General features: G+C 39.6%; 1 protein-coding gene across 2 annotated transcripts in view; it reads left to right on the top strand.

Moving 5' to 3' along the window:
* The window catches only part of PDE3B (phosphodiesterase 3B), a 569,714-nt gene that overhangs the window by 423,080 nt on the left and 124,341 nt on the right, over positions 1-22,293 (top strand). For both annotated transcript variants that reach the window (XM_053720621.1, XM_053720622.1), the window contains exon 8: positions 4,497-4,633. In XM_053720621.1, coding sequence (XP_053576596.1) covers positions 4,497-4,633 — 137 coding nt within the window. The remainder of the gene's footprint in view (positions 1-4,496; positions 4,634-22,293) is intronic.

Consider the following 22,293-nt stretch of genomic DNA (forward strand, 5'->3'; position numbering starts at 1 on the left):
GGGGGTTGTATGAGTGTGTGTGGTGTGTTTTATGAGTGTCTGTGGTGTGTTTTATGAGTGTGTGTGGTGTGTTTTATGAGTGTGTGTGGTGTGTTTTATGAGTGTGTGTGGTGTGTTTTATGAGTGTGTGTGGTGTGTTGTATGAGTGTGTGTGGTGTGTTGTATGAGAGTGTGTGGTGTGTTGTATGAGAGTGTTGAGTGTGTGTGTGGTGTTTGAGAGTGTGTTGTGTATGTGTGTGTTGTATGAGAGGAGAATGTGGGTGTTGTATGAGTGTGTGGTGTGTTGTTTGAGAGTGTGTAGTGTGTGTGTGTGTTTAAAGGGTGTGTTGTATGAGAGTTTGTGGTGTGTTGTATGAGTTAGTGGTGTGGGTTGTATGAGTGTGGTGTGTGTGTGTTTTATGAGAGTGTGTGGTGTGTTGTATGAGTTAGTGGTGTGTGTGTTGTTTGAGAGTGTGTGGTGTGTTCTATGAGAGTGTGTTGTATGAGTTAGTGGTGAGTGTGTAGTGTGTGTGTGTGTTGTTTAAAGGGTGTGTTGTATGAGTGTGCGGTGTGTGTTGTATGAGTGTGCGGTGTGGTGTGTTGTATGAGTGTGGGGTGTGTGTTGTATGAGTGTGTGGTGTGGTGTGTTGTATGAGTGTGTGGTGTGGTGTGGTGTGTTGTATGAGTGTGGGGTGTGTGTTGTATGAGTGTGCGGTGTGTTGTATGAGTGTGGGGTGTGTGTTGTATGAGTGTGCGGTGTGTGTTGTATGAGTGTGTGGTGTGGTGTGTTGTATGAGTGTGGGGTGTGTGTTGTATGAGTGTGCGGTGTGTGTTGTATGAGTGTGCGGTGTGTGTTGTATGAGTGTGCGGTGTGTGTTGTATGAGTGTGCGGTGTGTGTTGTATGAGTGTGCGGTGTGGTGTGTTGTATGAGTGTGCGGTGTGGTGTGTTGTATGAGTGTGCGGTGTGGTGTGTTGTATGAGTGTGTGGTGTGGTGTGTTGTATGAGTGTGCGGTGTGGTGTGTTGTATGAGTGTGCGGTGTGGTGTGTTGTATGAGTGTGCGGTGTGTGTTGTATGAGAGTACGGTGTGTGTTGTATGAGTGTGTGGTGTGGTGTGTTGTATGAGTGTGGGGTGTGTGTTGTATGAGGGTGTGGTGTGTTGTATGAGAGTACGGTGTGTGTTGTATGAGTGTGCGGTGTGTGTTGTATGAGTGTGGGGTGTGTGTTGTATGAGTGTGTGGTGTGTTGTATGAGTGTGCGGTGTGTGTTGTATGAGTGTGCGGTGTGTGTTGTATGAGTGTGCGGTGTGTGTTGTATGAGTGTGTGGTGTGTTGTATGAGTGTGGGGTGTGTGTTGTATGAGTGTGGGGTGTGTGTTGTATGAGTGTGCGGTGTGTGTTGTATGAGTGTGCGGTGTGGTGTGTTGTATGAGTGTGCGGTGTGGTGTGTTGTATGAGTGTGCGGTTTGGTGTGTTGTATGAGTGTGCGGTGTGTGTTGTATGAGTGTGCGGTGTGGTGTTTTGTATGAGTGTGCGGTGTGTGTTGTATGAGTGTGCGGTGTGGTGTGTTGTATGAGTGTGCGGTGTGGTGTGTTGTATGAGTGTGCGGTGTGGTGTGTTGTATGAGTGTGTGGTGTGTGTTGTATGAGTGTGCGGTGTGGTGTGTTGTATGAGTGTGCGGTGTGGTGTGTTGTATGAGTGTGCGGTGTGGTGTGTTGTATGAGTGTGCGGTGTGTGTTGTATGAGTGTGCGGTGTGTGTTGTATGAGTGTGCGGTGTGGTGTGTTGTATGAGTGTGCGATGTGTTTTATGAGAGTGTGTGTTGTATGAGTGTGCGGTGTGTGTTGTATGAGTGTGGGGTGTGTGTTGTATGAGTGTGTGGTGTGTTGTATGAGTGTGCGGTGTGGTGTGTTGTATGAGTGTGCGGTGTGGTGTGTTGTATGAGTGTGCGGTGTGGTGTGTTGTATGAGTGTGCGGTGTGGTGTGTTGTATGAGTGTGCGGTGTGTGTTGTATGAGTGTGCGGTGTGTGTTGTATGAGTGTGCGGTGTGGTGTGTTGTATGAGTGTGCGGTGTGGTGTGTTGTATGAGTGTGCGGTGTGGTGTGTTGTATGAGTGTGCGGTGTGGTGTGTTGTATGAGTGTGCGGTGTGGTGTGTTGTATGAGTGTGCGGTGTGGTGTGTTGTATGAGTGTGCAGTGTGGTGTGTTGTATGAGTGTGCGGTGTGTGTTGTATGAGTGTGCGGTGTGGTGTGTTGTATGAGTGTGCGGTGTGGTGTGTTGTATGAGTGTGCGGTGTGGTGTGTTGTATGAGTGTGCGGTGTGTGTTGTATGAGTGTGCGGTGTGTGTTGTATGAGTGTGCGGTGTGTTTTATGAGAGTGTGTGTTATTACCTTTTAATACACTTTCAAGTTTGACTACAATCAGGAATAAAGTACCAACAAATTTTAGCCACTTTGGCAAAAATTGCAGCTATCTTGTAAATTACTTCAGAAATGTTCAGACCAAGCAAAAAAAATAGGGTGACGACGGTGTGTAATATTATGTCACTGGGGATTTTGGCATTTTAAGACTTATTACTGTCATGATTCAGATAGAGCAGTGTTTCTCAACTCCAGTCGTCAAGTACCCCTAATAGGCCATATTTTTCAATTGGAACACAGGTGAAGTAATCAGCTGATCAGTAACCATGGTTATTAACCTGTTCTCACCCATTAGCTGATTATTTCACCTGTGCTGCCTTTACTTAAAGGGACACTGAACCCAAATGTTTTCTTTTGTGATTCAGATAGAGCATGCAATTTGAAATGTACTGCTATTATCATTTTTTCTTCGTTCTCTTGCTATCTTTATTTGAAAAATAAGGCATTTAAGGTTTTTTTTGTTTCAGTACTCTGGACAGCACTTTTTTATTGGTGGATGAATTTATCCACCAATCAGCAAGAACAACCCAGGTTGTTCACCAAAAATGGCCGGCATCTAAACTTACAATCTTGCATTTCAAATAAAGATACCAAGAGAATGAAGAAAATTTGATAATAGGAGTAAATTAGAAAGTTGCTTAAAATTGCATGCTCTATCTGAATCACAAAAGAAAATATTTGGGTTCAGTGTCCCTTTAAGATGGCATGAAAACCTGATCTGTTAGGGGTACTTAAGGAGTGTCGTTTTAAGAAACTTTCCAATTTGCATCCACTTTATGAGGCACCAGTTCCTATATGTGCACAAGTTCACAGTGTATACATATGAGTCTGTGATTTGCTGATCACTATCACCTGATACAGGGGGCAGCAAATTAAATACAATTTGGAAATTTGTTAGAGAAAAATCTGCTGCTCGTTTAAAATTCACAGTAAGTGCTATTGCATTGTCTTTTTATTATGCACTTTTTGATTATGCAATTCTACTGTTTTTAACAATCCTTTAATCAAATGTATGATAAAGCTACCTTCCCACAGGAGTTTAATTTTTTTTTTTTGGATATCTAGAGTTCACAGACATTAAAGGAACATTTCAGCCCAATTTGGAATCCACATGGGTGCATTTCAGAATCACAATTTTTTTGTAATATACAGGTATTGGCAAAAATGTTTCTAATAAAACCTATAGCTGTTTCAAAAGTCTGTTTAAAGGGATAGTAAAGTCCAAATTACCTTTCATGATTCAGCTAGGGCTTTTAATTTTTAACAATTTTCTAATTTACTTTTATCCTCAGATTTGCTTTGTTTTCTTGTTATTCTTAGTTGAAAGCTAAACCTAGGTAGGCTCATATGGTAATTTCTAAGCCCTTGAAGGCCGCCTCTGCATTTGACAGTATTTTTTACAGCTAGAGGGTGTTAGTTCATGTGTTTTACATAAATAACGTTATGCTCATGCATGTGAAGTTATTTAAGAGTCAGTACTAATTGCCTAAAATGCAAGTTTGTCAAAAGACGTGAGATAAGGAGGCAGTCAGCAGAAGCTTAGATACAAGGTAATGACAGAGGTAAAAAGTATATTTCTATAACAGTGTTGGTTGTGCAAAACAGAGGAATGGAAAATACGGGATTATCTATCTTTTTAAACAATTAACATTTTTGGTGCTTACTATCCCTTTAAGTATGCACTATTCCACCAGCATTTTAAACACAACACTTGCTCAGGGAACATAAGGTGCTTATACCATTTGGTAATAACTCAATTTACATAATTGCTGACATGACACAAGCCCCACTGGTGCTCTGAGCATCTGCAGTATTTAAAATGCTGGTGCACAGAGAATATCTAGCTGTGCTTCACGTGCAGAGAAAAATGTTAAGACTTAAACGGTCAGCATTTTAGCCAGTACATGTATATTACAAATATGTTTCTATTGAAAGATGTCATTCGTCTATGTGCATTTTAATTTTGACAGCAATGTCTCTGAAATCATAAAGTGACTGTGAGTCAGATTTACTTTTCAATTTATATATTATAAAATATATTTGACACATTTTTCATTCATCTATTTTCCTCACTATAAATATGTAATTTTGTCCACAAAGGTGAAAATGTTAGCAGCTGTAATCTGAACGAAACTGTGTATTTGAAAGAGAAGAAACAAGACAAACGAACAGAGAAAGACTACAGGACGTTAACAGAAAACCATGGACAATACACAGATAGTAACCAAACTCCAGAGGTAAGATTACTACACGTCAGTACGCTAAGAATGTATTAACTTAAAGTTTAAAGGGAATTGGCAAGACCAAGGGTCATATTATGAGTGAAGTGTAACAGTTATGCACAATCGGAAAGCGGTTTGTTGTGGGTGTTTGCGCATCTGTTTTTTTGCTCGTTTTACAAGTACAACTGATCGAGAGAGCGCGTCCTCAGAGCTCTGTTTAACTCTATCACAAAAAGAAAAAGTTGCACAAAGCACATTAAAAATACTTTACAAAGTACAGTTACTCATAATAACACCGTCTAATAAATATACATCACACAGTACAGTTACACACATAATAACAGCATCTAATAAAATACATTACACAGTACAGTTACACTCATAACACTATCTAATAAATATAAATTACACAGTAAAGTTACACTCATATTAACACTGTGTGATAAATATACATTACATAATACAGTTAGACTCATATTAACACTGTCTAATACATATACATTACACAGTACAGTTACACACATAATAACACTCTTTAATAAATATACATTACACAGTACAGTTACACTTATAATAACACTATCTAATAAATATACATTACACAGTACAGTTACACACATATTAACACTGTCTAATAAATATACATTACACAATACAGTTACACTCATAATAACACCATCTAATAAATATACATTACACAGTACAGTTACACACAACACTATCTAATAAATATACATTACACAGTACAGTTACACTTATAATACTATCTAATAAATATACATTACACAGTACAGTTACACTCATATTAACACTTTCTGATAAATATACATTACATAGTACAGTTAGACTCATATTAACACTGTCTAATAAATATACATTACACAGTACAGTTATACACATAACACTGTCTAATAAATATACGTTACACAGTACCGTTACACACATAATAACACTATCTAATATACGTTACACAGTACAGTTGCACTCATAATAACACTGTCTAATAAATATACTTTACACAGTACAGTTACACACATAATAACACTAATATACATTACACAGTACAGTTACACTCATAACACTATCTAATAGTATACATTACACAGTACAGTTATACACATAATAACACTGTCTAATAAATATACATTACACAGTAGAGTTACACACATAATAACACTAATATACATTACACAGTACAGTTACACTCATAATAACACTATCTAATAAGTATACATTACACAGTACAGTTATACACATAATAACACTGTCTAATAAATATTCATTACACAGTACAGTTACACACATAATAACATCATCTAATAAATATACATTACATAGTACAGTTACACACATAACACCATCTAATACATATACATTACACAGTATAGTTACACACATAACACCATCTAATAAATATACATTACACAGTACAGTTACACACATAATAACACTATCTAATACATATACATTACACAGTACAGTTACACACATAATAACACTGTCTAATAAATATACATTACACAGTACAGTTACACACATAATAACACTGTTTAATAAATATACATTACACAGTACAGTTACACACATAATAACACTATCTAATAAATATACATTACACAGTACAGTTACACACATAATAACACTGTAATAAATATACATTACACAGTACAGTTACACACATAATAACACTGTTTAATAAATATACATTACACAGTACAGTTACACACATAATAACACTATCTAATAAATATACATTACACAGTACAGTTACACACATAATAACACTATCTAATAAATATACATTACACAGTACAGTTACACACATAATAACATTGTCTAATAAATATACATTACACAGTACAGTTACACACATAATAACACTATCTAATAAATATACATTACACAGTACAGTTACACACATAATAACACTGTCTAATAAATATACATTACACAGTACAGTTACACACATAATAACACTGTTTAATAAATATACATTACACAGTACAGTTACACACATAATAACACTGTCTAATAAATATACATTATACAGTACAGTTACACTTATAATAACACCCTCAAATAAATATTATTAAAAAAAATATTGCGCAAAAAAAAGTTATACAAACTCAAAGTCTCGGGTCTTAGGGAAAATAAAAAGGCTTCAAAGGGCTTTAACATAGAGATACATACATGTCTAAAGATTTATATGTATGTATATACACTCACCTGACACTTTATTAGGTACACCTGTTCAATTGCGTTGTAACACAAATTGCTAATCAGCCAATCACATGGCAGCAACTCAATGCATGTAGGCATCTAGATGTAGTGAAGATGACTTGCTGAAGTTTAAACCAAGCATCAGAATCTGGAAGAAAGGGGATTTAAGTGACTTTGAATGTGGCATGGTTGTTGGTGCCAGACGGGCTGGACTGAGTATTTCAAAAACTGCTGATCTACTGGGATTTTCACTCACAACCATCTCTAGGGTTTACAGTGAATGGTCCGAAAAAGAGAAAATATCCAGTGAGCAGCAGTTGTGTGGACGACAATGCCTTGTTGATGTCAGAGGAGAATGGGCAGACTGGTTCGAGATGATAGAAAAGCAACAGTTACTCAACAAGAAAAAATAAGAAAAAGTGACTATGTGTGGTATAAAACATATACCACAGAATAGACACCAGGGGACACTCTCAATACAAATAAATACAATACATTAAAGGGACACTGAACCCAAATTTTTTCTTTAGTGATTCAGATAGAGCATGACATTTTAAACATCTTTCTAATTTACTCCTATTATAAAATTTTCTTTATTCTCTTGGTATCTTTATTTGAAATGCAAGAATGTAAGTTTAGATGCCGGCCCATTTTTGGTGATCAACCTGGGTTGTCCTTGCTGATTGGTGGATAAATTCATCCACCAATAAAAAAGTTCTGTCCAGAGTTCTGAACCAACAAAAAAGCTTAGATGCCTTCATTTTCAAATAAAAATAGCAAAAGAACAAAGAAAAATTGATAATAGGAGTAATTTAGAAAGTTGCTTAAAATTGATGCTCTATCTGAATCGCAAAAGAAAAAAATTGGGTTCAGTGTCCCTTTAATGATTATAATAAATAATAAAATGTCATAAAATAACAACCAAAGTTATTGGTTTGCCCCAAGTTTTGCAAATTTATTTATGGGGGTATATGAAAAACAGTATATTTTTGACTCCTTGTTTGCTGCAAACCTGGTTTTCTATGGCAATTACATTGATGACCTTGTTTATCATCAAGGGTTTAGAATCCTACATAGTTGACTTTGTGGCTCACCTTAACAATAATGATTTTTCTTGACTTATTTCTGGCTTGGTCCAGCGAAAGATTTGTATCCTCTAAAAAAAAATTGAAAAATGTGGATTGCAACAGTTTCTTACATTACGACAGCAACCACAGTATAAGTTGGACAAATAATATCCCATATAGCCAGTTTAAGAGGATTCGGAGGTATTACTCGACCATAACAGACTATGAAGAGCAAGCTGTAATTATTCAAGATAGATTCCTGGAGAAAGGTTTTCCTGAATATCTAATAAATAGAGATTACAATAAAGTTAGAGATGAAGCTAGAAATCACTTATATCAAGAAACAGGGTAACTTCCTTGAAAACTGCCCCCCTCTATTTATAACTAAGTACAATTCTAATCATGGTGAAATTATAAATATACTTCAGAAACATTGGCCAATTCTATGTAATGAATGAATGAAAAATAACATATTGCAGAGCACCCACTCTGAAAACACGACTTGCCCCCAGTAAAATCATGCAAGATAACTTTAATATGGCTCCTCTCAGGAACAGCTTAGCTAAAAAGGGGTCATATAAATGCTGTAAGATACATTGCCATGTGCAAATATATTACACATGGAACCGAATCATTTCAATCTAATACCACCGGGGAACAATCTATCATTAAAAGCTGCATTACTTGCAAATCCACTTTTGTGGTATATTTATTACATTGTTTTTGTGGGGTTCAATATGTAGGTCGTACCTGCAGGACAGTCAAGAAAAGATGGGGTGAACATGCATGTTGTAACATAAAAAAAATAACATCAAGACACATAGTGTATCTAGACACTGCACCCACTCACATAAGGGACTTAAAATGTGATGCAAATCCCCCCCCCCCCCCCCCCATTGAACAGATACCAAGATCTATCCCCAATGCCTTTTTAGCGCTTAGAAGAAGAGAATCCTTCTGGATCACCAAGTTGAGAACAATTTGCCCTTATGGCTTGAATAAGAATCTTGACATGGCAGCTTTCATCTAACTCTCATCACCATATTGAATGAATATTTTATCTTATTAGTGCCCCTTAGTTTATTGTTCCCCCCACAACTGATCATATCATTGTTGCATCACAGACCCATCTCACTCCACATTACACTTCCCTGTATCCTTGTTGCATTTTCTTTCCTGTTACTTATTATATTCATGCTCTACTGCAGCATCATTCAATATTTCCCCATGTTTTCCCCTCACTTGGGGTCATTCCATGTCACATACACTTTCACATCTATTGCGCATTGCATCAAGCACTCAGACAAGTGAGCTTTTACCATTTTTATCACTCCCATGTTTCACATATATCTTGTGACCCCCTTATGTTTCCTTTTTATCTCTCAGTTTCACTATACCATCATCTACACTATTTCTTTGAATTCCCCCATGCTGGGGTTTAAAAAGCCTCTATCTCTCATTTTACCCTTAGCATTTTTTCCCATCTCCACATCAGTATATAGGTCACTATAGCTTGATGTTGGTGCCGTTTTCCATAAATGTTTTATTAGGTACAATATATGTGAATTCATGGGGGTTGCATAGACTCGCCATCAATCCTATCATTATCCCATTTATATCTTTAGGCACATTTCTTTTATTTAATTTGTTGTATATTCTTCTGTGCACATTAGTATTATACTCATAGTAGAAAAGTAGGAGATGGCTTGTTCATATTTGTCACACCCTTTTCTCCTTCACTACTTCCAGTTTCAGGACATTACACTTGACGTTCACGGTTGTATCGAGTAGATACGACATGTCCCCTTTTTTGCTTATGTTTGATTTGTTCTGCACATTATACACTAACATATCATCATGGCACACCTACACTGCCACAGCCGTTTCACCGAGCTCCAGCTGGGGGCAGAAATGGGCTGGGCTCCCCCCCCCCCACGTAGTGTGAAAGGGGCATGGCCTCCGCTCAGAGCGACTGCCTGACGTTTTACCCCTGGAGTTCAGCATAACCACAGACTGAGAAAAAGGACTGGGTCTGTTAAATATTTTATATACCATCAGTAGATCCTAGTAGGAATATATGGATCCATATGACTGTACCCATGTGTGCGCTTATTTTGGTAACACCTGATAGGGATGTGAATAGACACTACAACACACACATTAAAAATGTCCAGCACTCACAAGCTCTCTGCTAGGATTAAAAGCAAAACTGGAAGAGTTAGTTACCGCATTTGGCCAAATGGGAAAAGCTCAGGTACCACGTCAAGGTCTCTTCCAAGTACCTGAGACCCTAATACAGCCACACAACTGCAGCCACGCACACAAATGCAGGCTAATAATCAAACAAACTGGGAACAAGTCAGGGTTCACAGACTTATGTAATCACCATGGGCATAAACAAAACAAGGAGAAAGGACTCCACAATCAGACTGGACTGGGTACACATCCCATGCCACTCACAGGCCCAGCTTTGGTTGCTAACGCACTCACATAAAGCTACCTTATTAACAGAGTAACAGGCAGTTAACCCCGGGCCTGCCTGGGTGCAAATCCATAGGGTCAATTTTGCTTTTAATCCTAGCTGAGAGTGAGTGAGTGCTGGACTTTTTTAATGTGTGTGTTGTAGTGTCTGTTTTCTCTTGTAAGATGTATCGAGTCCACGGATTCATCCTTACTTGTGGGATATTCTCCTTCCCTACAGGAAGTGGCGCAGAGAGCACCCACAGCAGAGCTGTCTATATAGCTCCCCCCTTAGCTCCACCCCCCAGTCATTCTCTCTTGCCTGCTTAACTGCTAGGAAGTACAAAGAGCTATGTGGTGGCTAAAATGTTAGTTTTTTACTTCTCAAGCAAAAGTTTATTATTTTAAATGGTACCGGTGTGTACTATTTACTCTCTGGCAGAAAAGGGATGAAGATTTCTGCAAGGAGGATGATGATCTTAGCGCTTTGTAACTAAGATCCACTGCTGTTCTCACAAGGCCTGAAGAGTATTGGAAAACTTCAGTTGGGAGAACAGGTTGCAGGCTAAGCTGCATATGAGGTATGTTCAGTCTATATTTTTCTAGACAGACTGTGTTAAATCTAGAAAAGGCTGGCAATATCCCCATGAGGGAAGGGTAAGCTGTATTCAGATACTTTAATAGGAATTTCAGCTTGCTTGAAGGGCTCATTAGTTACTGGTGACACTGTTAGGAAAAAACGTTTTGTTTTTTGATGCATTTATAACGTTTTTTGAAGGGACTAAAGGGGTCATTGTGGCTTGGTTTTGAGTTTTGTAACTCACATGGTTAATTAAGAGACACTCTGGTGTTTCTCTGATAGGCCTCAAAACATAGAGTGAGGTGGGAGGGGCCTATTTTCACGCCTCAGTTGCGCAGTTTCCTTTCCCCTGAGACATCTAACTGCTTCTCCTGTTGTTTCTGCTGTGTTTGAGGGTTGTTAAAGAAGTTTTTTCCCCCACAAATCGTTCTGAAGGGCAGGTAGGAGCCACAGCAGAGCTGTGGCATGGTGCTGAAAGTCTTTTTTACTGGGTTTAACGTTTTTTCAATCTGTTTTTGCCATTAAAGGGTTAATTGTTTATTTGCATAGCTGTGCAAAGTTACTAAGCCTTTATAATGCTACTGTAAAAATTTCGTTAAGTTTACTGCTTTTTTTACACTGTTTTGCAGAACTGGTGCAGCTTTTTTTCTCTTAAAGGCACAGTACCGTTTTATTTCTAAGTGTTTTTTACTTTGATTACAGTGTTTTCCAAGCTTGCTTGTTACATTACTAGCCTGTTTAACATGTCTGACACCAAGGAAAATCCTTGTTTAATATGTTTGGAAGCCATTGTGGAACCCCCTCTTAGAATGTGTCCCAATTGTACTGAAAAATAGAGCAATAGATGATTCTCAGTCAGAAGTAAATGAGGGTTCGCCATCTAGCTCTCCCCAAGTGTCACAACCAGTAACACCCGCCAAGTACCTCTAGTGCGTCAAATTCTTTTACTTTACAAGACATGGCCACAGTTATGAATACAACCCTCACAGAGGTTTTACCTAAACTGCCTGGTTTACAAGGAAAGCCGGACAGCTATGGGTTTAGAAAAAATGCTGAGCCGTCTGACGCTTTAGTAGCCGTATCTGATATGCCCTCACAATGCTCTGAAGTAGGGGTGAGGGATTTGTTATCTGAGGGAGAAATTTCTGATTCAGGAAAGACGCTTCCTCAGATTCTGATATGACGGCCTTTAAATTTAAGCTTGAATACCTCCGCTTATTGCTCAGGGAGGTATTAGCGACTCTAGATGATTGTGACCCTATAGGGGTTCCAGAGAAATTGTGTAAAATGGATAAATACTTAGAGGTTCCTGTTTACACTGATGTTTTTCCAGTTCTTACGAGGATTGTGAATATTATTACTAAGGAGTGGGATAGACCAGGTATTCCGTTCTCTCCCCCTCCTGTTTTTAAGAAAATGTTTCCCATATCTGACATCATGCGGGACAGTCCCTAAGGTGGAGGGAGCTATTTCTACTCTGTCTAAGCGTACGACTATACCTATCAAGGACAGTTGTGCTTTCAAAGATCCTATGGATAAAAAAATTAGAGGGTCTCCTGAAGAAAATTTTTGTTCATCAGGGTTTTTCTCTTCAACCTATTGCGTGCATTGTTCCTGTAACTACTGCAGCTGCTTTCTGGTTTGAGGCTCTAGATGAGGCTCTTCAGATAGAGACTCCATTAGAGGAGATTATGGACAGAATCAAGGCCCTTAAGTTGGCTAATTCTTTTATTACAGATGCTGCTTTTCAACTGGCTAAATTAGCGGCAAATAATTCAGGTTTTGCCATTTTAGCACGCAGGGCATTATGGCTTAAGTCCTGGTCTGCTGATGTGTCATCCAAATCTAAACTTTTGAACATCCCTTTCAAAGGAAAGACCCTGTTCGGGCCTGAACTGAAAGAGATTATTTCAGACATCACTGGAGGGAAGGGTCATGCCCTTCCTCAGGATAGATCAAATAAGATGAAGATCAAACAAAATTATTTCGTTCCTTTCGGAACTTAAAGAGTGGTTCCGTTTCAGCTTCCTCTGCTGCAAAGCAAGAGTGGAATTTTGCCCAATCCAAGTCAGTCTGGAGACCTAACCAGGCTTGGAACAAGGGTAAACAGGCCAAGAAGCCTGCAGCTGCCTCTAAGACAGCATGAAGGGGTAGCCCCCGATCCGGGACCGGATCTAGTAGGGGGCAGACTCTCTCTCTTCGCTCAGGCTTGGGCGAGAGATGTTCACGATCCCTGGGCTTTAGAAATTGTGTCCCAGGGATATCTTCTGGTATTCAAAGACTCCCTTTCATGGGGGAGATTTCATATTTCTCGATTGTCTGTAAACCAGACAAAGAGAGAGGAGTTCTTACGCTGTGTAGAAGATCTGCTTACCATGGGGGTGATCCGCCCAGTCCCAAAAGAGGAACAGGGACTAGGGTTCTACTCAAACCTGTTTGTGATTCCCAAAAAAGAGGGAACTTTCAGACCAATCTTGGATCTCAAAATTCTAAACAAGTTCCTCAGGGTTCCATCATTCAAGATGGAGACCATTCGGACTATTCTGCCTCTGATCCAGGAAGGTTAATATATGACTACCGTGGACTTAAAGGATGCATATCTACACATCCCTATTCACAGAAATCATCATCAATTTCTCAGATTTGCCTTTCTAAACAGGCATTACCAGTTTGTGGCTCTTCCCTTCGGGTTAGCCACGGCTCCAAGAATTTTCACAAAGTTACTAGGGTCCCTTCTGGCGGTTCTACGACCTCGGGGCATAGCAGTGGCGCCTTATCTAGACGACATCTTAATTCAGGCGTCGACTCAGGCTAGCCAAGTATCACACGGACATTGTGTTTGCTTTTCTGGGATCTCACGGGTGGAAGGTGAACATAAAAAAGAGTTCTCTCTTCTCTCTCACAAGAGTTTCCTTTCTGGGGACTCTGATAGATTCGGTAGAAATTAAAATATTCAAAAAATCAAAACTCTTAACCACTTGCCGAACTCTTCATTCCATTCCTCGACCATCTGTGGCTCAGTGCATGGAGGTAATTGGACTCATGGTAGCGGCAATGGACATAGTTCCTTTTGCCTGCCTACACCTCAGACCACTGCAACTATGCATGCTCAAACAGTGGAATGGGGATTATGCAGATTTATCTCCTCAACTACATCTGGACCAGGAGACCAGAGATTCTCTTCTCTGGTGGTTGTCTCAGGACCACCTGTCTCAGGGAATGTACTTCCACAGGCCAGAGTGGCTCATTGTAACGACAGATGCCAGCCTGCTAGGCTGGGGTGCAGTCTGGAACTCTCTGAAAGCACAGGGCTTATGGTCTTGGGAGGAATCTCTTCTTCCAATAAACATCCTAGAACTGAGAGCGATATTCAAGGCGCTTCAGGCGTGGCCTTAGCTTGCTGTAGCCAAATTCATCAGGTTTCAGTCGGACAACATCACGACTGTAGCTTATATCAATCATCAAGGAGGAACAAGGAGTTCTCTAGCGATGATGGAGGTAACCAAAATAATCCGATGGGCAGAGGATTACTCTTGCCATCTCTCAGCAATCCACATTCCAGGTGTAGAGAACTGGGAGGCGGATTTTCTAAGTTGTCAGACTTTTCATCCGGGGGATTGGGAACTCCATCCGGAGGTATTTGCTCAGCTGATTCAGCTATGGGGCACACCAGAATTGGATCTGATGGCGTTGCGCCAGAATGCCAAACTTCCTCGTTTCGGGTCCAGGTCCCGGGATCCCAAGGCGGTACTGATAGATGCTCTAGCAGTACATTGGTCCTTCAATCTGGCCTACGTATTTCCACCGGTTCCTCTTCATCCACGTCTGGTTGCCAGAATCAAGCAGGAGAGAGCTTCGGTGATTCTGATAGCACCTCCGTGGCCACACAGGACTTGGTATGCAGACCTAGTGGGCATTTCCTCGGTTCCACCGTGGACCCTGCCAATGAGGCGGGACCTTCTAATCCAAGGTCCGTTCTCACATCCAAATCTAGTTTCTCTGCATCTGACTGCTTGGAGGTTGAACGCCTAGTTCTATCAAAGCGTGGGTTCTCTGAGTCGGTCATTGATACCCTGATTCAGGCTAGAAAGCCTGTCACCAGGAAGATCTATCATAAGATTTGGCTCAAATATCTTTATTGGTGTGAATCCAAAGGTTACTCGTGGAGTAAGATTAGGATTCCTAGAATATTGTCTTTTCTCCAAGAGGGTTTGGAGAAGGGATTATCAGCTTGTTCTCTAAAAGGACAAATATCTGCTTTGTCTATTCTACTACACAAACGTCTGGCAGATGTCCCAGACGTTCAAACTTTTAGTCAGGCTTTGGTCAGAATTAAGCCTGTATTTTAAGCCTGCTGCTCCGCCTTGGAGCCTAAACTTAGTCCTTAGAGTTCTTCAAGGGGTTCCGTTTGAACCTATGCATTCCATAGATATTAAATTTCTATCTTGGAAAGTTTTGTTCTTAGTTGCTATCTCTTCGGCTCGAAGAGTTTCTGAGCTATCTGCTTTACAGTGTGATTCCCCTTATCTTATTTTCAATTCAGATAAGGTGGTTTTGCGTACCAAACCTGGTTTTCTCCTAAGGTTGTTTCTAATAAGAATATCAATCAAGAGATTGTTGTTCCTTCTCTGTGTCCTAATCCTTCATCAAAGAAGGAACGTTTGTTGCACAATCTTTAAAGTTCTACTTACAAGCAACCAAAGATTTCCGTCAAACATCTTCATTGTTTGTTGTTTATTCTGGTAAGCAGAGAGGCTAAAAGGCTACGGCTACCTCTCTTTCCTTTTGGCTAAAAAGCATCATCCGTTTGGCCTATGAGACTGCTGGACAGCAGCCTTCTGAAAGAATTACTGCTCATTCTACTAGAGCTGTAGCTTCCACATGGGCTTTTAAAAATGAGGCTTCTGTTGAACAGATTTGTAAGGCGGCGACTTGGTCTTCGCTTCAAGGGACACTGTACCCAAATTTTTTTCTTTTGTAATTCAGAAAGAACATGCAATTTTAAGCAACTTTCTAATTTACTCCTATTATGAATTTTTCTTCATTCTCTTGCTATCATTATTTGAAAAAGAAGGCATCTAAGCTTTTTTTTGGTTTTAGTACTCTGGACAGCACTTTTTTATTGGGGGATGAATTTATCCACCAATCAGCAAGGACAACCCAGGTTGTTCACCAAAAATGGGCTGGCATCTAAACTTACATTCTTGCATTTCAAATAAAGATACCAAGAGAATGAAGAAAATTTGATAATAGGAGTAAATTAGAAAGTTGCTTAAAATTTCATGCTCAATGTGAATCATGAAAGAAAAATTTTGGTTACAGTGTCCCTTTCATACTTTTTCCAAATTTTACAAATATGATACTTTTGCTTCTTCGGAGGCTATTTTTGGGGGAGAGGTTCTACAAGCAGTGGTTCCTTCCGTTTAAGGTCCCTGTCTTGTCCCTCTCTTCATCCATGTCCTAAAGCTTTGATATTGGTATCCCACAAGTAAGGATGAATCCGTGGACTCGATACATCTTACAAGAGAAAACATAATTTATGCTTACCTGATAAATTTATTTCTCTTGTGATGTATCGAGTCCACAGCCCGCCATGTTTATTACGACAGGCATATATATTTTTATTTTTTAAACTTTGTCACCACTGCACCCTATGGTTTCTCCTTTTTCTTCCTAGCCTTCGGTCGAATGACTGGGGGGGGAGCTATATAGACAGCTCTGCTGTGGGTGCTCTCTCTGCCACTTCCTGTAGGGAAGGAGAATATCCCACAAGTAAGGATGAATCCGTGAACTCGATACATCACAAGAGAAATAAATTTATCAGGTAAGCATAAATTATGTTTTTGTAATTTACACTAGGGATTTGCACCCAGGCAGGCCCGGGGTTAACTGCCTGTGACTCTGTTAATAAGGTAGCTTTATGTGAGTGCGTTAGCAACCAAAGCTGGGCCTGTGAGTGACATGGGATGTGTACCCGGTCCGGTCTGGTTGTGCAGTCCTTTCTCCTAGGGATGTGAATAGTACAATCTGCACACATCTTGGCAATAACCCAGTGGCGTCACTAGGCTTGGGGTGTGTGTGTGTATATGTGTGTGTGTGTGTGTGTATATGTATGTATGTATATGTATATATATGTGTATATATATATATATATATATATAGTCCATATATGCAAAGTGTAACAGCACCACAGCACAGTCTTACTTCTTAGAGGTGAAAAATTATTTTATTGAGGTACAACAACCATAAAAAAGCGACGTTTCGGACCTACATGGTCCTTATTCATGCATAGTTAAAATACAACTGAACAAACATTTAAAAAGGGTATCAGAGCCAATCAGGGTTTAGTGCTGTGAACTAATTGGTTTAACTCATACCTGTCCAGGTATTGCAATTTGCTTTACTTAAGTGCCCCCTGGTGGCCCCAAAACACATAACATTTTAAAACAAAAGAATATCTTATAAAAACAAATACAAATCATAGTCCCTATTCAGACCATAAGGGTGTAAAGTATTCAAACGTTTAATCCACCATACTTCTTTTTGTTTTAACTTTAATTCCCTATTGCCCCCTCTTCTATGTATGGGAATATGGTCTATAATTTGAAAGCGGAGTTGGCTAACTGTGTGTCCCATTTGTGTAAAATGTGCAGAAACTGGTAATGACAAATCTTTAGATTTAATAGAGGCCTTATGTTGGCTGAACCTATCCCTGGCAGCCTGGGTGGTCTCGCCAATATAACAAAGCCCACATGGGCATTTAAGTAAATAGATTACATAATTGGTCTGGCATGTATATAATCCATTTATAGTGTATTGTTTCCTTTTATCATTTTGTGCCAGGTATTTACCTTTAATTATAGAGTTACATTGGGCGCAGTGCAGACAGGGATAACATCCCTTATTTGGTGTAGTTAGGTAGTTAACATTAGATGGTTTGATGGTACCTATATCGGCACAAACAATATTATCCCTAAGGTTTTTAACCCTTCTGTATGAGGGCATGGGGGGTAGTTTGAAAGATTCTACTTCTGGATTATATTTAGACAGTAAGTGCCAATATTTTCTTACTATTCTAAAAACATCACTACTCAGATCACTATACTCCATAGAAAAGACCAATCTGTTAGATCTACTTACTGTGCTGTTTTTAGGATGTTTTTTAGTTTGTTTTCTTTGTATTTCTTCAATACTCCTAGCTACTGTCTCTTCTGGATATCCTCTTTGGATAAATTTATTGCCCATAGATTTCAATCTTTCTGGCAATATCTCTTGGTCTTGAACTATTCTCTTTGTACGCAATAGCTGGCTCCTGGGTATAGATCTGAACACTGTTTCTGGATGGAAACTTTCATATCTTAGCAATGTATTCCTATCTGTTGGTTTGGTATAAAGATCAGTGCTCAGTTTTGTGCCTTGCTTATAGACAGTAGTATCAAGAAAGTTAACTTTTTGATGAGAATATGTAAGTGTAAATCTAATGCCCACCATGGAGGCATTAATGTCCTCAACAAACTGAATTAAGGACTCCAATGAGCCCCCCCCATATGCCAAAAATATCATCTATATACCTTAGCCAGAGCTTACAGCTACTGATGAATGGCTGACTATTGTACATATACACAGTCGTATGCAAAAGTTTAGGCACCCCTGACAATTTTCATTTATAAATAATTGGGTGTTTGGATCAATCAAATAACTGAAGGACACAGTAATATTTCAGTAGTGAAATGAGGTTTAGTGGATTAATAGAAAATGTGCAATATGCATCAAAACGAAATTAGACAGGTGCATACATTTGGGCATCCCAACAGAAATATTGCATCAATATTTGGTAGAGCCTGCTTTAGCAGAAGTAACAGCATCTAGACGCTTCCTATAGCCTGTAAAGTATTCTGGATGAAGGTATTTCGGACCATTCCTCCTTGCAAAACATCTTCAGTTTTGTTAGGTTTGATGGTTGCCGAGCATGGACAGCCCGCTTCAAATCACCCCACAGATTTTCAATGATATTCAGGTCTGGGGACTGGGATGGCCATTCCAGAACATTGTACTTGTTCCTCTGCAAAAATGCCAGAGTAAATTTTGAGCAGTGTTTTGGGTCGTTGTCTTGTTGAAATATCCAGCCCTGGCATAACTTCAACTTTGTGACTGATTCATCAACATTATTCTCAAGTATCTGCTGATATTGAGTGGAATCCATGCGACCCTTAACTTTAACAAGATTCCCAGTACCGGCACTGGCCACACAGCCCCACAGCATGATGGAACATTCACCAAATTTTACTGTGGGTAGCAAGTGTTTGTCTTGGAACGCTCTGTTCTTTTGCCACCATGCATAACGACCCTTGTTATGACCAAATAACTCAATCTTTGTTTCATCAGTCCACAGCACCTTCTTCCAAAATGCTGGCTTGTCCAAATGTGCGTTTGCATATCTCAAGCGACTCTGTTTGTGGCGTGGCATCACTCTCCCATACAGCTTTTACTTATTTATTTATATTTATATTTATATATATATATATATATATATCTATATATATATATATATATATACACACATACATACAGTATATATATATATATATATATATATATATATATATATATATATACACATACATACAGTCAGTTACATTTGGCGCCAAAGGATCAAGCCCAGGACCACGACAAGGTCTCCCCCTTCCTGGGACCCTAACCAGCACCCACACAATGCATACTTCCAAACAAACCAACTGGGAACCTCCCAGGGTGACACAGGCTTTTGTAACCTCCCCTATGTAAATACAAAACACAGGAATGGACCGCACTCACAGACTGGACTGGGTACACATCCTAAGCCACTGTTAACTCCACAGCCCTGAACACTGACAGACAGCTGCAAAGTTCCCAGCAACCCAGGCAGTTAACCCCAGAGCAACCTGGGTGTCAGGTCCGCAGGGGAGCATTACAATCATTAACACAAAACACAAAAAAAACAGCACTCACTAGCAGATTCACAGCAATGTTTAAAAGCAAAACTGGGGGAAGTCAGTTACATTTGGCGCCAAAGGATCAAGCCCAGGACCACGACAAGGTCTCCCCCTTCCTGGGACCCTAACCAGCACCCACACAATGCATACTTCCAAACAAACCAACTGGGAACCTGCCTGGGTTGCTGGGAACTTTGCAGCTGTCTGTCAGTGTTCAGGGCTGTGTGGGTGCTGGTTAGGGTCCCAGGAAGGGGTAGACCTTGTCGTGGTCCTGGGCTTGATCCTTTGGCGCCAAATGTAACTGACTTCCCCCAGTTTTGCTTTTAAACATTGCTGTGAATCTGCTAGTGAGTGCTGGGTTTTTTGTGTTTTGTGTTAATGATTGTAATGCTCCCCTGCGGACCTGACACCCAGGTTGCTCGGGGGTTAACTGCCTGGGTTGCTGGGAACTTTGCAGCTGTCTGTCAGTGTTCAGGGCTGTGGAGTTAACAGTGGCTTAGGATGTGTACCCAGTCCAGTCTGTGAGTGCGGTCCATTCCTGTGTTATATATATATATATATATATATATATATATATATATATATATATATATATATATATATATATATATATATATATATATATATATTTGTGGTCATAAGTTTACATACCCTGGCAGAATTTATTATTTCTTGGCCATTTTTCAGAGAATATGAATGATAACAAAAAACTTTTCTTTCACTCATGGTTAGTGTTTGGCTGAAGCCATTTATTATCAATCAACTGTGTTTACTCTTTTTAAATCATAATGACAACAGAAACTACCCAAATGACCCTGATCAAAAGTTTACATACCCTGGTGATTTTGGCCTGATAACATGCACACAAGTTGACACAAAGGGGTTTGAATGGCTATTAAATGTAACCATCCTCACCTGTGATCTGTTTGCTTGTAATTGTGTGTATAAAAGGTCAATGAGTTTCTGGACTCCTGACAGACCCTTGCATCTTTCATCCAGTGCTGCACTGACATTTCTGGATTCTGAGTCATGAGGAAAGAAAAAGTGTTGTCAAAGGATCTGTGGGAATAAGGTAGTTGAACTGTATAAAACAGGAAAGGGATATAAAAAGATATCCAAAGATTTGAGAATGCAAATCAGCAGTGTTCAAACTCTAATCGAGAAGTGGAAAATTAGGCGTTCTGTTTGATAACATACTGCATTCATCTTGCCATCAATTCTGACCAAATTTCCTGTGCCTTTGTAGCTCACACATCCCCAAAACATCAGCGATCCACCTCCGTGTTTCACAGTAGGAATGGTGTACCTTTTATCATAGGCCTTGTTGACTCATCTCCGAATGTAGCGTTTATTTTTGAGGATTAATTTTATTATTGAGCAACAACCAAGTTCTCAATAAACCCAAAAAACTCATTAATATCAAAGCTAAATAGTTTTGGAAGTAGTTTTTAGTTTGTTTTTAGTTATAGCTATTTTAGGGGGATATCTGTGTGTGCAGGTGATTATTACTGTGCATAATTATTAGGCAACTTAACAAAAAACAAATATATACCCATTTCAATTATTTATTTTTTACCAGTGAAACCAATATAACATCTCAACATTCGCAAATATACATTTCTGACATTCAAAAACAAAACAAAAACAAATCAGTGACCAATATAGCCACCTTTCTTTGCAAGGACACTCAAAAGCCTGCCATCCATGGATTCTGTCAGTGTTTTGATCTGTTCACCATCAACATTGCGTGCAGCAGCAACCACAGCCTCCCAGACACTGTTCAGAGAGGTGTACTGTTTTCCCTCCTTGTAAATCTCACATTTGATGATGGACCACAGGTTCTCAATGGGGTTCAGATCAGGTGAACAAGGAGGCCATGTCATTAGATTTTCTTCTTTTATACCCTTTCTTGCCAGCCACGCTGTGGAGTACTTGGACGCGTGTGATGGAGCATTGTCCTGCATGAAAATCATGTTTTTCTTGAAGGATGCAGACTTCTTCCTGTACCACTGCTTGAAGAAGGTGTCTTCCAGAAACTGGCAGTAGGACTGGGAGTTGAGCTTGACTCCATCATCAACCCGAAAAGGCCCCACAAGCTCATCTTTGATGATACCAGCCCAAACCAGTACTCCACCTCCACCTTGCTGGCGTCTGAGTCGGACTGGAGCTCTCTGCCCTTTACCAATCCAGCCACGGGCCCATCCATCTGGCCCATCAAGACTCACTCTCATTTCATCAGTCCATAAAACCTTAGACAAATCAGTCTTGAGATATTTCTTGGCCCAATCTTGACGTTTCAGCTTGTGTGTCTTGTTCAGTGGTGGTCGTCTTTCAGCCTTTCTTACCTTGGCCATGTCTCTGAGTATTGCACACCTT

This window comes from Bombina bombina, chromosome 7 (genome assembly GCF_027579735.1).
Source record: "Bombina bombina isolate aBomBom1 chromosome 7, aBomBom1.pri, whole genome shotgun sequence".
NCBI classification, from domain to species: Eukaryota; Metazoa; Chordata; class Amphibia; order Anura; family Bombinatoridae; genus Bombina; species Bombina bombina.